Raw genomic sequence first — 14,322 nt, 5'->3', positions numbered from 1 at the left:
TTCACATACATAGAAATGTGTGCATGCATGCATGCACTGTGTGGTACAGTAACTTTCATTAGTTGAACTGTAGGGTGCTGTATAACAATTGAAACCTGTTAAGAGACATGGAAGAAGCAGATTATAAGGAAGAACACCATAATGATGAGGAATAATTCTCTCCCCAACATAATATTCAATGTGCTTTCTGTGTAATCTAGTACAGGTTTCATAGTCAACTGATGTGATTCTGTGGTACTCAAAACATTTCACCACTCAATTGTGTAGATTTATCAGCTGTGACCTGATTAACAGTATAATGTTACAGTTTTCTGGATTGCTAAAACACATTTCTTGAAACTCACATTCTCAAAACCTTAAACACAAAACCAAATTTTCAAACCACATTCAGAGAACATCTGACTCTTATGGCAAAATCAAACAATTGCCTCAAAACCATTTTATCTGTGCTCAAATCAAACAATGCTTTCAGATCATACACACATCAGTCAATATTATAAACACTACAGATCAACCGTTAGACACTACAGAGAAAAACGAAGAGCAGAATCCGAAACACGCAGTTACCGAAATAAAAGTATATCGTAACTAAGTAAACAAATTTTGCAATTGCGTAAAAAAAGTATAGTAATGACAACTTACAGTAGTAAGGTGAATAAATTGTATACTGCACTGCACTGCAAGTATAGTATTGTACTGAATATTGTATAGTATTGAAGGTCTGTATATTCAGCACTTTTTATACTGTGAAAATACAGTGACCCAACTGCAAAAGACAAAAAGGTTACAGTAAAAAACTCTAAATGAAAAGCGTGACAGTCACTCAGAAGAGTTGTGCAACTAGAGGAATCAAGGTCAGTGAGAGAGATTTTATTCTGCTTCAGCATCATGTCTTCATGTTGGTCCGGCCTGATGACTTCTTCCACATAACAATGTCATCTCAGGAAAAGGGAAAATCCCTAAAGCAGATCCAGCCTTGACAACATTCTTCACACCTTGCTCTTTCTCATCCTCCTCCTCTTCCTCTTTGTTCACCACCTATTTCACATACTCTTCTTCCTCCTCTCCCTCTTATATTGTTTCCATCCATTGTTGGTAACATTCAGTGTAACATTTTGAGTCAGTTTTGGGACTCTGAACTGACTTGTATGATGTACAGTTGGTTTGGTCTCATCATTAGAAATAAGTGAACAATTTTGAGTAGTTGTGTGTTAACGATGACACTGTGTTATAGTTGTTTAACTTTTGCCTGCCCGTGTTTAGTGTTTTGAAACATAAATGTGTCAGTGCGAAATGTGTTTTAGTGAGTGAGAATGTGTTTAGAGTTTTGCCAAAAGAGTGCATGAGATTTGCAAACAGTGTTTTAACTACCTGAACTTGTTTAATGTTTTACAGAAAGAGTGATTTACTCGACAAATTCGATTAGGCTATTGATAATTTGGGAGGTTTAGTGTTTTAGCAATTCAGAAAAGGTCTATTTTACAACATTTGTAAAATATTACTGTATTTTTGTATTCCGAGTTCAGAGTCTTGCAATATAATCAAAACCTAACACAAGCATGATGTAAATATAGAAAAGGCGGGAAAGCAAAATAATGTTCAGATATAAATGTGACTCAATACAGTTTGTTGTCCATGATGAAGAGAGTACATATGTGTAGGTTTTACTGCCCTTCCTCCCCCAGGGGTCCCGTAGCACCCCTGGAAGAGCAAAAAACTGCACATTCTACAAAGTCTGCAAATGCAAAGTCTGATAAGTGTATAAAAGTGAAAATTGGTAGGACAATTATTTATGCTATGTTTAATACATAATGTTGGACAGAGATGTCTGGCATACATGGAAAGGTGTTAAAAAAGCATTTTAAAAAGTGCTCACAGTAAAATACCAAATTTCAGTCTGGCTCTCAAATATGTCAAAGAGGTATGTATAATGAACATATTTGGATGTCCCTTTGTTCATTAAAGATTGTATTTATTTAATTCCATTACTAAACGTTTTTAAACTACATTACCCATAAGCCTCTATCATTGTGTCCATGGGACGGGCGCTGTAAATTGTAGTTCATTGAAGTGTGTAGTTACACTATAGGGTTAGGGTTAGGATCTCGGTAAACGTGTAATTTCTTTCAATATAGCAATACCTTATTGTTAACTGACAGTATTACTGACAACATAACGCAAGCAAAACATAGTTTGCGATATGGAGCGCTTTTTATTCTGACCTAAACGTTAGTCCAACCACAGCTTGTCCTGCTGGCGCCATAGAAACGTCAAAGCCTCGTCACACTTGTCCATATATGGTATTTACAGGCTCTTCCGACTTTTGATGTACGCAAATCCAGGATATTTATTTATTTTGTTGTTATTTTTCATTGAAAGATATACAACAACGCTTTATTTCCATGATCATTTATGTATAAGTTCTGCAATAAAAAAAAAAAAAATAAAAAAACAGACTCTTCCCAGTTCTGACTGAAGATAGGCTATGTAACCTATGTTATGTAACCCTACAGGGATCTTACAGAAAGAAAATTACTCTTGATAGTTATTCTAGCATGCAGTATTTGTTTTAAACAGATGTAAGTTAATCTCTTAATCAAATAAAATGCGTCTGTAACATTTAAAGATGATTGCGCTCACACTTTGTACTAATTTCCCAAAATGTATTGATATGCCAAACTATATAAAGACTTTAATTTTTCTTTTCTTAAAAAAAAAAAAAAAAACCAGGAGATGCAAGGCTGCCACCAGAAAATACATTATTTTCTTCCCTTTGAAGAACACTTTGCCCCCCAAAATAAAAACAATATATATATTTACATGATTAATTTTACATTATTTTGTAAAAAGGCAAATATAAATAGGTAATTACAATTATAAATGTTAAAGGAATTAATATCGGAAATTGTAGGATTACAACATTTTAATATCTTTAGGAGTATTCTGTGGTATGTATTCATGGCTGGCATACCAAACAAATAGTTCAAGTAGACTTACCTAAACTATATAATTTTTTTTTTTTTAAGTACAAATAATGCCTTTGGGAATGCCATTATGCCAAACAGCACTCATTTTCTCCCTTATGATCTCCATGGCACACTTCCTGGCTGTTGTGCAGTTATTGAAAATGCAAAAGTTTTTTTTTTTTTTACACACCATTAAGAAAATAAACACAAAAAGAGACTGGGTATTGTGCAAAAAACTTTAATGAACAAAAGCAAGAGAAAAAGAAAAAGAAAAGAAAAGAAAACTCACAAAAAAAAAGAAAAGAAATTAAGGGTGCTTGAGTCCAGGTGACTAGGCTGTCATGCTGAAAGCTGGTTGGGATGTGGGGAATTAGGCATAACATGCAGGAATTCACTGGCAGGCTCCCATGTGTCATCCCAGGTTTTGCCACTGTAAAATATCATAAGTGCAAAAAAATTCATTAGAACACAGAGAAAAAAAAAAAGAAAAAAAAAAGAAAAAAAAACCTGTTGGGTTAAATTTAGAGAGTTCATTGAAATGTATTTATGTTTGTTAAAGTAGCATTAACCCTGGTTAAGCCCAGTGGTGGAATGCAACTGAGTACATTCACTCAATTTACGGTGTTTTTTCATTTTACACATTTTTATACAACATTGCATCTCACAGGAAACTATTGTACTTTTTACTAAACTACAATTGTCTGGCAGCTCTAGTTACACAATGTTCCACACAGTTCCTGTACATTGAAAGCCATGTATCTCAATTTACGGATTTCAAAATGTTTCTGATAAACTGAGGGATGAAGTTGTCATTAGTGGGAAGAGGAAAATCACATTTCCAACACATGTACAACAGGAAACAACTAAATTATGACACATAAGTGTTTCAGATGCTGAAAGATTAATTTATGTGTGCATGAAACACTGCTACTTTTGTAATGCATTACCAAGTGGATGTCCTGCTGCAGGCTCAATAAATAAGATATTTCAGAGCTAGAGCTAGCCACTAGAGAACTTACTAGAAACAGTAAAACCAGATCACATCAGGACCATATTATTGTCCATACATTGGCTGTCTGTCAGCTAATTTTAGAGTTCTATTAATTACTCAGCAAGTACTGAATGGTTCAGCTCCTCATTACCTATAATCCATTGTGTTAATCACAAAATTCCAGGATCTTACAAACAGAATATTCTAAATAAAGACAAGGAGGTAGATCATTCTCCCATTTGTCTTTAAAATTATGGAATAGTCTTCCGAGCATTCCAAATTCAGACACACTCTCTCAGTCCAGACTAAAGACAGTCCAGATATTTGTCTTTAGTCTGGACTGAGAGAGTGTGTCTGATTTTGGAATGCTCGGAAGACTATTCCATAATTTTTCATCATCGGAATGCATGTCCTAAAGGTTACAAGGGCCTTCCTGCCGGATCTAGCTCTTCCAAATGCCTCCACCTCATCGCTATTTGCTTGAGTACTGAGAATTAAATAATAAATAAAATATGACTTACCACACAGTGCATGGCAACCAGTGGACTTTCAACTCGGCTTTCCCCTACACACAAAAACACGAATAATAATTATTTGAACTGTTTTAGCAATCACTGATTAGGGCATAACATATTGTTTTATTATCTTTGAAAGGTCAGAATCAGTAATTTAGACAAGAAAGCAGCCTAACAGAACACATTTTACCTCATTTATCCGTTCCCCAGTTATTCGATCAAAGAGGAAAACCTTCTGCCTACTACATTTTCGGCAACCTGAAATGATGAAAAGACACGGAAAGTTTATTAAGCCATGATGCCATGCTTTGTAGCTAAATCAGTTCAAATTTATAATTTCACATGTGAGGTAATATGCAGTCCTTTTCATTCATGTCAAAGTAAATTTGTCCCTGTTTTTGAAAGCAAAATGTACAGGATTGGCTTTCCCAAAGTCCTCTTAGCTTAATGGTCCTTGCACACTGACTCTGAAATCGACGAATAAATATGTTTTGTCAATCACGTTTACACACTGCCGTCATAAAAAAATAGGATCGGGTTCGATTTTCTGCGTTTTTCGGATCAGTAGCAAGAATTTGGAATGGTGTTTTGACAATTCAGAGCCACCGAATGACGAATACGGAAAAACGCATACGAAAATTTCAGACTCAGTGTGGAAGGACCTTAAGTCAGGGACTGACATTAACCACAGGCCTTGGACATTGGCCACAGCTAAATAACTAAATACTGTGAACTGGCTACCAATGACCCGGTTAGCCCAATGAATCAAATTTACATGAAGTCAACTCTGACTGGGAGCAAATTTATTACCAGTGTGGGGTAAGATGTACCATGCAAAAGGTTACCTTTTCTTCTGTTCTTCACACGTGGCCCTTCCTGACACAAAGACGTGGAAATGTAAGAGGCAGACGGAGATGGAAGAGAGACAGAGGGAGAATAGTGTGAAGAGGCAGAGGTGTTTGTCCTTTTCATTTGTTGCAAAGACTTAGAGCATGGCAGTGGAAGTTTGGAAGAAAGTGAAGGAAGAATAGTTGTACAAGTAGAAGAAGTAGAAGAGAGAGGTTGGAGAGAGTGGGGAAGACAGAGGAACAAGGTTAAGAACAAATACAGTCTAAGACTCCTTGGTTTGACTCTCCGCCGCCGCTCGACTCTCCGCCTGCTGCACCATTTGACTCTCCGGTTGCTGTGCTGTGGAGGTTGCTATAATACAAGTTTACTTTCATTTAAAATCTTTACATATTAACAAAGAAATATACATTTTAAACATTCATAATTTCTAAATCAAAACATTACTTACATTTTGTCAAGATAAATTCATAGGCCCTCCGCATCTTCTCCAAAATAATTTTAGTGACAGGAGTGGGGTGCAGATGGGTTATTATTTCTGCAATCCATTTATTCGAAGCCCTTTTATCTGGCTTGCCAATAAATAAAATTGGCTTGTATCATACAGCTTCAAGTTTACTCACCTGAAATGAACAAAAGCAGTTATCAGACATTAGTTAAATCCACTGAATTATTAGAAACATCAATGCAATGCAAGAGTACAATGCAAGAAACATTCCTCTTCAACTGTATGCAATCAATGGCCAGTTTCAGATAAGGCCAGAGGTACTCTGCAGTTTCTGCCATTGCCATCATGACTTACAGTAATACTTGACAGAAAAACACAAGACAGACGTGGCTCTTAAAAGTGCCTTTATTGTGTGTGTTTCTGTGTGTGTATGTGTGGTGGGGGATTAGAATAAAGAGCAGGCAAAATTGAAGGACCTGCAATTCAGCAATTCAGAATCAAACACCTTATATTTTACACCAGTATTCTTCATGTTGCCAGATTGGATAGTTTCCCAGCCATTTGGTTGGTTTTGGGTTGATCTATGTGTGATAAAAAAAGGCTTGGGAAAGTGGAATTTTTTTTTATTTTAAGGCAAAGGACAGAAATGGAAAATAATTTTACAGTTGCACTGTTCACTGTAGTAGCCTTAAATAGCCTCTGAAAGAACACACAAATTATTTATCATTTCATATTGTGATGAGCCACAATAATGTTGTAGTTATAAATTAATTTGTATTGTTAATTATAGATTTATTTGGGTGTTAATTATATAATTTTGCGTGGATTTTAAACAATTAGGCTGTAAAACAAACCAATCTGGCAACTGTTCTTCATCTGAACATTTCTAATATTGGATAATAGTTGTGGGCTAATGTAATACTGAAAATATTACATTCCCCTACGATACATGATGATTATATGCGACAAAAATGAACTTGAATTCAATTAGCTAACTTTGCTAGCCTGCACATTTGGTGCAGCAAGCTATATTTTTATAATGCCTTCTATTATTTACCGTCATACGAAATTGCCACCTTACACATCTAAAGGTTATAAACACAACTTCTTGTCCTGATTCAACAGTTTTTAGATGTGTAAATTTAAGAATAGTATCAATCTCTATTAAATTAACTCTTCTACTTACCAAGTGGGAAATCGCAATGGACCCTGGGATCGCCCCATACAGTGACGTCAGCGTTATTCATTTAGAGGATTTAATCAATAAAAAATAAAATAAAAAATAAAATATTAATTGAACACAATCGTAGCATATTATATATATTTATTAACATCAACAAACCTCCGATAAAAATACGTTACCCAGCATGCTCTAGTTAAAGCAGTGTACCTATGTACCAGTTCCTATGACAAGAAAACGCTTAAACTGCTTACTTGCACGCCGTGGAGCGTTGTTAAACTCACCTTTGAATGCAGTTTTACCTGCAGTTGAGCGTTGTTTTGGTTAAACTCACCTCTGAATGCCGTTTTACCTGCAGTTGAGCGTTGTTAAACTCACCGCTGAATGCGGTTGCACACCATGTGCGTTGTTAAACTCACCGCTGAATGCGGTTGCCGAACGCGCTAAACCTTTGCGCAGAGAGGGCACTTTGATATCAGATTGCGAGGGTTTTTAAACATCAAAAACCAGTTGGAGGGCCAGATATCATCTGGGGGCCGCCATTTGACTAGCCCTGGCATAGATCATTTATTGAAGTCTATTCCTTTTTATTTGTATTTATTGTAGCCTCGACCCATACACAGCAGACGGGTTGCGGTGTTACCCAAGACGTCAAATTTCAACGCCGCAGGCTCCGGTTCAGAGTTCTATAGAAGTCAAACAGACTACCCTGCACGTTGAAAAATGACGCCAAAGGTATACCCAGTGCGTTAAAAAGTGACGCCAAGGGGTCCTGGCCAAGCGTCCATATTCAACGAGTCCAACTGCGTCCTGTAAAACGCCCGTGGGTTGCATTGATGGTTGAAAGCCATGAGCGTCTCTCACACACGATAAAGGGTGCGTGTTGAATTCGGCCAATATACTCCTGCGGGCAATTAAGGGATGATGGAACCTATATTGTCGTGTTTTTAGTTAGGATACCTAGCACACATTCACGTTTAAATTGAGTAGGCTACCACAGGCTTATTTAAAACTTAACGAAATTGTAGCCTACGCATGCTACTGTTGCTGAAAGCGTCTGATATCACGCACTTGGATTGGCTAGCAAAGTCCAACTGCGTCCTGTAAAACGCGGGTGGGTTGCATTGGAGGTGGTTAAGCCGCAAGCGTCTCTCACAGACGATAAGGGTGTTGAAAATGGCGAATATCTCCTCTCAAAAGATAAATAATGGAAAACAATGACCTCCTATATTAGGTGTAGGCAATCCTAATCATAGAGCAAACATAAGTCGTTGCTGAAAACGTCTTTAGTCTGTGCAGTCGGTCAATGTTGAGGTGAATTGACGACTGGCGAAGCCCTGAGCGTGTAATTACATCGCGGATGGTTTTACATTGAAGTTGGTTGAAAGCCATGTGCGTGTCATCTATACGCAAAAGGGTGCTATATGCGTGGGCTGAAAACGCCGAAGGACGTGACAAAACGGCCTTATATGACGCCCTGAGATGAGAACGGGTTGGTCACACCCTGACACACAGGAGCAGTGAGTGCTTGCCAAAATGACAGGTTTTGAGTGTTTTAACACCATCTATGGAGAAATAGAAGCTTAGATGAGAAATACCTCTTAAGAGCTAAACATTAACTAGAGGAAAATATATAAATTAACATATATATATATATATTAATAATTAATGATTTTATTAATTCATTTATTCATTATATATTAATAAATATATGAATACAATAATTTATATATATATATATATATTAACAAGAGGAAAATATTTGTAAAAAATATAACTAATAAAAGCATACGGTTGTATTCTAGATGAGAGGCACATATATTCAAATGTAGGCCTACCCATTCACATCCATAAACAGTAAACAGAGACTAAGCCATGTACATTTAGATAATGTTACTTATCAGCTGATATGGGCGACTTAACAGTGACCCTAGTCACCCATTTGTGTAAGAGTACTGGAACTGTGACGTGCATCGAGCCTATTACAGTAGTTCAACACATGCGATTTTAACACAAGGAACCGTGTTTACATTTGAAAACACCCACGTTGCTGATCTCCGCGATGTTCGATTATGACGTATCCTCTCCTGTGGCCTCCTGGGATAGAAAAGTATCCATCGATGGGTGCTTAATCTGGGCAGAAGCAGTAGGTCATCCAGGAACTTCTCACCTACTCTTTATGAATACTGATGTTTCGGACATACTCCTTTCAAATACTGTTTTCTCCTACTATATAGTAGGTAAGTAGGCATATTCGAACGCACTATAAGTATACACACGTCCGAATCTCGCGAGAATTAGTACGTCACCCAGGTAATTCTCGCCTATTCTTTTATGGATACTAAGGTGTAGCACTTTTCAGATATTTTAAAGACTCAGGGAAGGAAGAGGACAGGGTCGGCTTGCGGAGACTGCGGGTATTTATTAGAAATAAAGAAACAAAACAACTTTCACGCATACAGCGTTTAAACTCAGTCCACAAGTGTCAGCAATCATCCAATATGCTCCTCGAACTCTCTGGCTTCGCTCGTCTCAGGTTTCCCACTCTTTCCACTTATTGTCAGCTCTCTGAACGTTGCACCCACAGTTCTCCTCTGGTCTCTCTCCACTCATCTCCTTTCCAGGTGGTTTTTATCATAGACATGTATAGAAAGGCTAGATGGCTCAAGGCGGAGTCAGCTGTGTCGTCACTTGGCGGCCATCTTAGGTCAGGAGACTGCGCTGCTGCTCCCTGCTGCTGTGGACGGAAGGTGAGTGACATACGCCAACTAAAATGCTCGTAACTTGCTGAATTCTTGACGGATTTACAAACGGTTTGGTTTATTACAAACCTTATTAACGTGGCTATGATTTGTGCTGATGCCGTTTGTGGCTATAATTTTTCACAAGTATGCAGTTAAATAGCCGCATCCCTGACGTTTATGACACACCAAGCCGTTTGAAAATCAGTTGAAAATTGAGCAAAATATAGTTATTTCAGCACTACATGCACAATAGACTTTAATGTTATAACTGGACGAGCGGTCCTGTCCTAAGATGGCCGCCGTGTGACGTCGTCGGGTCCCATTGGCTCTCAGCGCCGGTAAGCTATCTAGCCTTTCTATACATGTCTATGGTTTTTATTCTCTCTCCACACCAATCACTGCAATAAGGCACAGGTGTTCATCATTTGCACTTGACCCACTTACACCGCACCTGTCTCCCAATCTTCTCTCCCGTCACAGACTCCGCTGGGCCACACCCCCCTTGCCACATAAGGATTCGGTCATACTTATTCGCTCGCATACTGTTTTTTCCCTACTATATAGTAGGGATTAGGGAAGTATTCGGTTTCGGCTGCAGCCTCTGGCTGGCGTTCTCAGCGCCATTAAATTAAAGTTTTTTTTTAATAATTAATATATCATAGAGTTGTTTGGTGGGGTGAATTAAACACAATATGCGTTGATGTCACAATCGTGTTGCATTGTGGTATGGAGCTGCCTGAAGTGTACATATGAAGTAGACTGTCAAAATTGAGGGAGCGAGGGCCTGTCCATATAAACTTCCCTCGTCCACGCACTTCAAAACGGCGGCAGGGATTCCCCCGAGGGGAAGTGCTTAGGAAAGTTTGCAAGTGCGTGTCTAAAAGTGGACTGGAACGCAGCCCTGAACTATCCGATGCAAAAGCCCCTATAGGGATCTCCCAGTCACGTGACCCCTAGCCGCGTGTCAGCCATTTTGACGGAATACTATTGCACAAGCGCACATACATGAGAATGCGGATTATCACGTTTTATAGCTGCGAATTGATTAAAATAATGAATAATGGTCACTGTATTAATTATCTTGAGCCTGCTGAAATGTTCCTATAAATATATTTTCTTTCCAACTGTGCAATCTTAATAATAAATAGGCTAAATATATTTATCCACTAAGCTGCAGCAGTCTATGCTCGTCTTGCCATTAAGTTTTTTTTCTCTTTCTGACATTTCATACCTGTTGTTACATTTCTTTATTAAATTGACTATAAAAAAAGATTGCTTGTGTGTGCTGGTGTTCATTCCAGTCTTTTAAAATAGTTGAATGAATGAATGCTCGCGAGGTGCCTGTAACGATTTTAAATAGGCTAACGTTAGGCTATTTAATCAATAATGTACACAGGGTAGAGGAGAACGACAGTCAACTACTTTGAATATTATAGCATTTTGGGCATAAACATGTAAATAGTGAAAAGACATTGAAAAATGACACAGAATGATTAAAATTTAATATTTAAAAATTTAATCCAAATAAATACATTTTCGTGGTTCTCACTGATGTTATTCATTTGTTCTCACACACTTAAGTGTCGCGGTCACTGGCCACTATCTATTATTAGCGCAGCGGCCGTCAGCTAACTCTTCACGTCATGTCATCATAAAAAGAAATATACAAGAGGAAGATAAAATAATTAGGAATCATAGATATGAAGCACCACGAGTTCTTTTTACAGGCATTAAATGTGTAGAAAAACTTCCTGACATTGAGTTCGGTGACATTTACAGCTACCTTATTCACTTCCCATCACGCTACACCGGAGCTTCATTAAAAGCATACAAAAGCTTAGCAGGCTATCGGTATCACGAGTCCGGATGGGTCAGCAACTCTTTGATTTGGACGCCAGCGGGGAAGGATTTTTCAATCATCACCGCAAAGGTTGGTAAATAGATGAATATTTCGCGACGAGCTGTATTAACACCAGCGGTTTAGCATTTTCTATTCCGTCAAGATGGCTGCTCCAAATGGCGTGACGTCACGCGGGACGTCCCTATCCGATTGTTAAGTCTGACGTCACGCGTGACGTTTAGCCTTTTCCGGGTCCAAGCGCTCCTCTCGTCCAGAAATAACAATGGTGGAACCTGTACATTTATTTACGATCACGTCCTTCTTAGTGAGGCACCCTTGGCGGTCAAAAAGGGTTTAAATTCCTTTAACACCAACAGAGTGGTTAGTGTAGCTCATCACCCAGGTGGCATAATTAAGGGTAGAGTCCAGGCATCAATGAAAAAGAAGATTTACGAGGTTGAAGTGAGTTAGCTCCCGACACGGGACACAGCACTGCGGCAGCATTGTAAAAACACTCAATAATAACCAAAACACTCGCGAAAGCGGTAGGTAGGTAGAGAGGACCTGGACTTTGGACCCGGAAAGAGTATTATCGGAGAGTGGTTACGTCACGACTTAACAACCGAATAGACTACCCTGCAGGAATGAGGAACACATTTCAATTTGTTTAGAAGGTGACCCGTATCTATGTATTTTATCGACAGTTTGAATTTATTGTGAATTTATTGCTTTCTGTTGTAGTTTTGAATATTAAGTAGCCTATAGTATATTGAATTTTTTTGCTTTTCTGAATATATTGAAATTGAAAGTAATTACATATTGACAATTTAAAATGTTATCTCTCAGAGAAGAGTTTTTTTTGTGGTGCAGTTTATTGAAGTACAGGAATGCAATGTTGTTTTGAACTATTTTGTATTTTTTAAAGAATTGTATTAGTAGCCTACAAATTTTGGGAAGACTTGAAGAAATTAATAAAATGAGATTATACCAAATCAGTCACGACTCACAAGTGAATTATAAGTACACTACACATATGATAAGTTGTGGTTACTTAATTTTTTCAAGGCAGCAGGTTTCCTCAATTTAAGTAGACAGAACTCAGAAAAACTTGTTAGTTTTAAGTTAAGTAGATTGACATTTTTAAGTAATTGCAATTTAATTAATTTAATTCATCAAATAACTTATTTTTTTCTGTTTTATTCACTTGATCATTTTAAGGCAATGGGTTTCCTAAAAAAAATTAAGTAAAGAGCATTTTGCGTTGGAGCACTTCTCATGTTACTGCCTCCATTATACATAATAAATATTTCATAATTGTTTAGAGAAAAATTTAAGTAAAAGAGACACTGATTAAAGACCCTTGCTTCAGAGTCAAGTCTCAAAGTTGCAGTCCTTTGGCAGTGAAAAACAGGATGCCAATGGTGATAGTGAAATAGGTTTCTCATTTAGACACCTATGCCAAACAGCCAGAAGGAAATGTTATGATTCTGAAATGGTTTTTAGTCAGTACTAGTTGGCCATAGCAAGAGAATAAAATAAAAATAAAACCTAAAATTAAACACATTTATTAAAATTTGCTATGGTTGCCTTCCAGATCAATTAGAGAGCAGAGTAAAACACATTAGCATAGCACTGTCATTAGCATGAGAACAAATGAAAAGGCAAACCATATCATATTTTATTATTGGAATAAAATAGATACAGACAGAGGTAAAGGCATGAAAATGTTAATAACTAGCCTCTATACTGTTCACTGGGCATCCCATGAAACCTTAAAGGTATAGCGGAGGATCTTTCCAAATTTTAGATAAGACCCGCCCTCTCCACTTTTTGAAAAGTTTGATTGATTCACCAGAATGATTGACAATTAGGAGGACCAATAGTTTAGACTACCCACCAGGAAGTAAAACATCCTCCGCTATACCTTTAAATCAATATGATTTTAAGGAAAATTTAATCTTTGCCATTAGTTATGCTTACTTGTCTACAAATACAGTGGCTAACAGGTTTACACACTGTTAAAATGATTGGCTCTTGAGATGTACAAAATGAACCTAAGAAAAGGTTCTTTTTTCCACCTTTAAATTGATATTGAAACCAACAAAATTATTATTCTTTTTCTTTAGCGTTTATCCCTCATAGTGGCAGGGTCCGCTTTTCTGGATCGCTGGTGCCAATTGATGCGATCGTCAGCTTGATCAGGGTGCAAACCGGTAACCAACAAAATTCATGTAACAAATATAAACTTTTAATAAAAAAAAAAAAATAAATAATAATAATAGCGGAATCCTCTAAACGGAAGTCAAGTCAAGTCAAGTTTATTTGTATAGCGCTTTTCACAATACAGATTGTATCAAAGCAGCTTCACAGTATTAAATTAAAATAATACAACAAAGTTTGTTTCAAGAGGAATTTATTGATTGATAAAATTAAATTAAATATCCCCAAAATATCCCCAACTGAGCAAGCCAAAGGCAACAGTGGCAAGGAACCGAAAAACTTCATCAAGTGACCTAATGGTGTCCTAAAACTCCATCAGGTGACCTAATGGAGAAAAAAAAAACCTTGGGAGAACCCAGGCTCAGTCGGGGGCCAGTTCTCCTCTGGCATTTATGAGCTAGAGGCCGGATTGTAGTTTGAACTGTAGGATTATATGAATGCCTGGCTGAAGAGATGCGACTTTAATCTAGTTTTAAACTGGGAGAGCGAGTCTGAGCAACGAACAGTATCAGGAAGACTATTCCAGAGTTTTGGAGCCAAATGTGAGAATGCTCTCCCTCCTTTGGTGGTTC

General features: G+C 37.5%; 1 protein-coding gene across 1 annotated transcript; it reads right to left on the bottom strand.

Moving 5' to 3' along the window:
* Positions 1-3,234: 3,234 nt before the first annotated feature.
* LOC309511963 (uncharacterized protein) lies at positions 3,235-5,555 on the bottom strand. Its single transcript, XM_082187348.1, has 4 exons — positions 5,318-5,555; positions 4,663-4,730; positions 4,479-4,522; positions 3,235-3,396 (listed from the first exon to the last, which is right to left on the bottom strand). Exons 1-4 carry the CDS (start codon positions 5,442-5,444, stop codon positions 3,306-3,308), a joined length of 330 nt encoding a protein of 109 aa, XP_082043474.1. The 5' UTR covers positions 5,445-5,555; the 3' UTR covers positions 3,235-3,305.
* Between the last annotated feature and the right edge of the window lie 8,767 nt (positions 5,556-14,322).

Source organism: Leuciscus leuciscus, assembly GCF_965113295.1.
Source record: "Leuciscus leuciscus genome assembly, chromosome: 13".
Taxonomy (NCBI): Eukaryota; Metazoa; Chordata; class Actinopteri; order Cypriniformes; family Leuciscidae; genus Leuciscus; species Leuciscus leuciscus.
This window is presented reverse-complemented; position numbering and strand designations above follow the sequence as displayed.

Bases quoted from the DNA above. Each gene is read 5' to 3' on its own strand.
- LOC309511963 (XM_082187348.1), bottom strand. From the start codon at position 5,444: ATGAAAAGGACAAACACCTCTGCCTCTTCACACTATTCTCCCTCTGTC. The intron at 4,523-4,662 runs GTAAAATGTGTT...TTTTGTGTGTAG, and splicing joins CTGGGGAACGGATAAATGAG to GGGAAAGCCGAGTTGAAAGT. The intron at 3,397-4,478 runs GTAAGTCATATT...GATATTTTACAG, and splicing joins TGGTTGCCATGCACTGTGTG to TGGCAAAACCTGGGATGACA.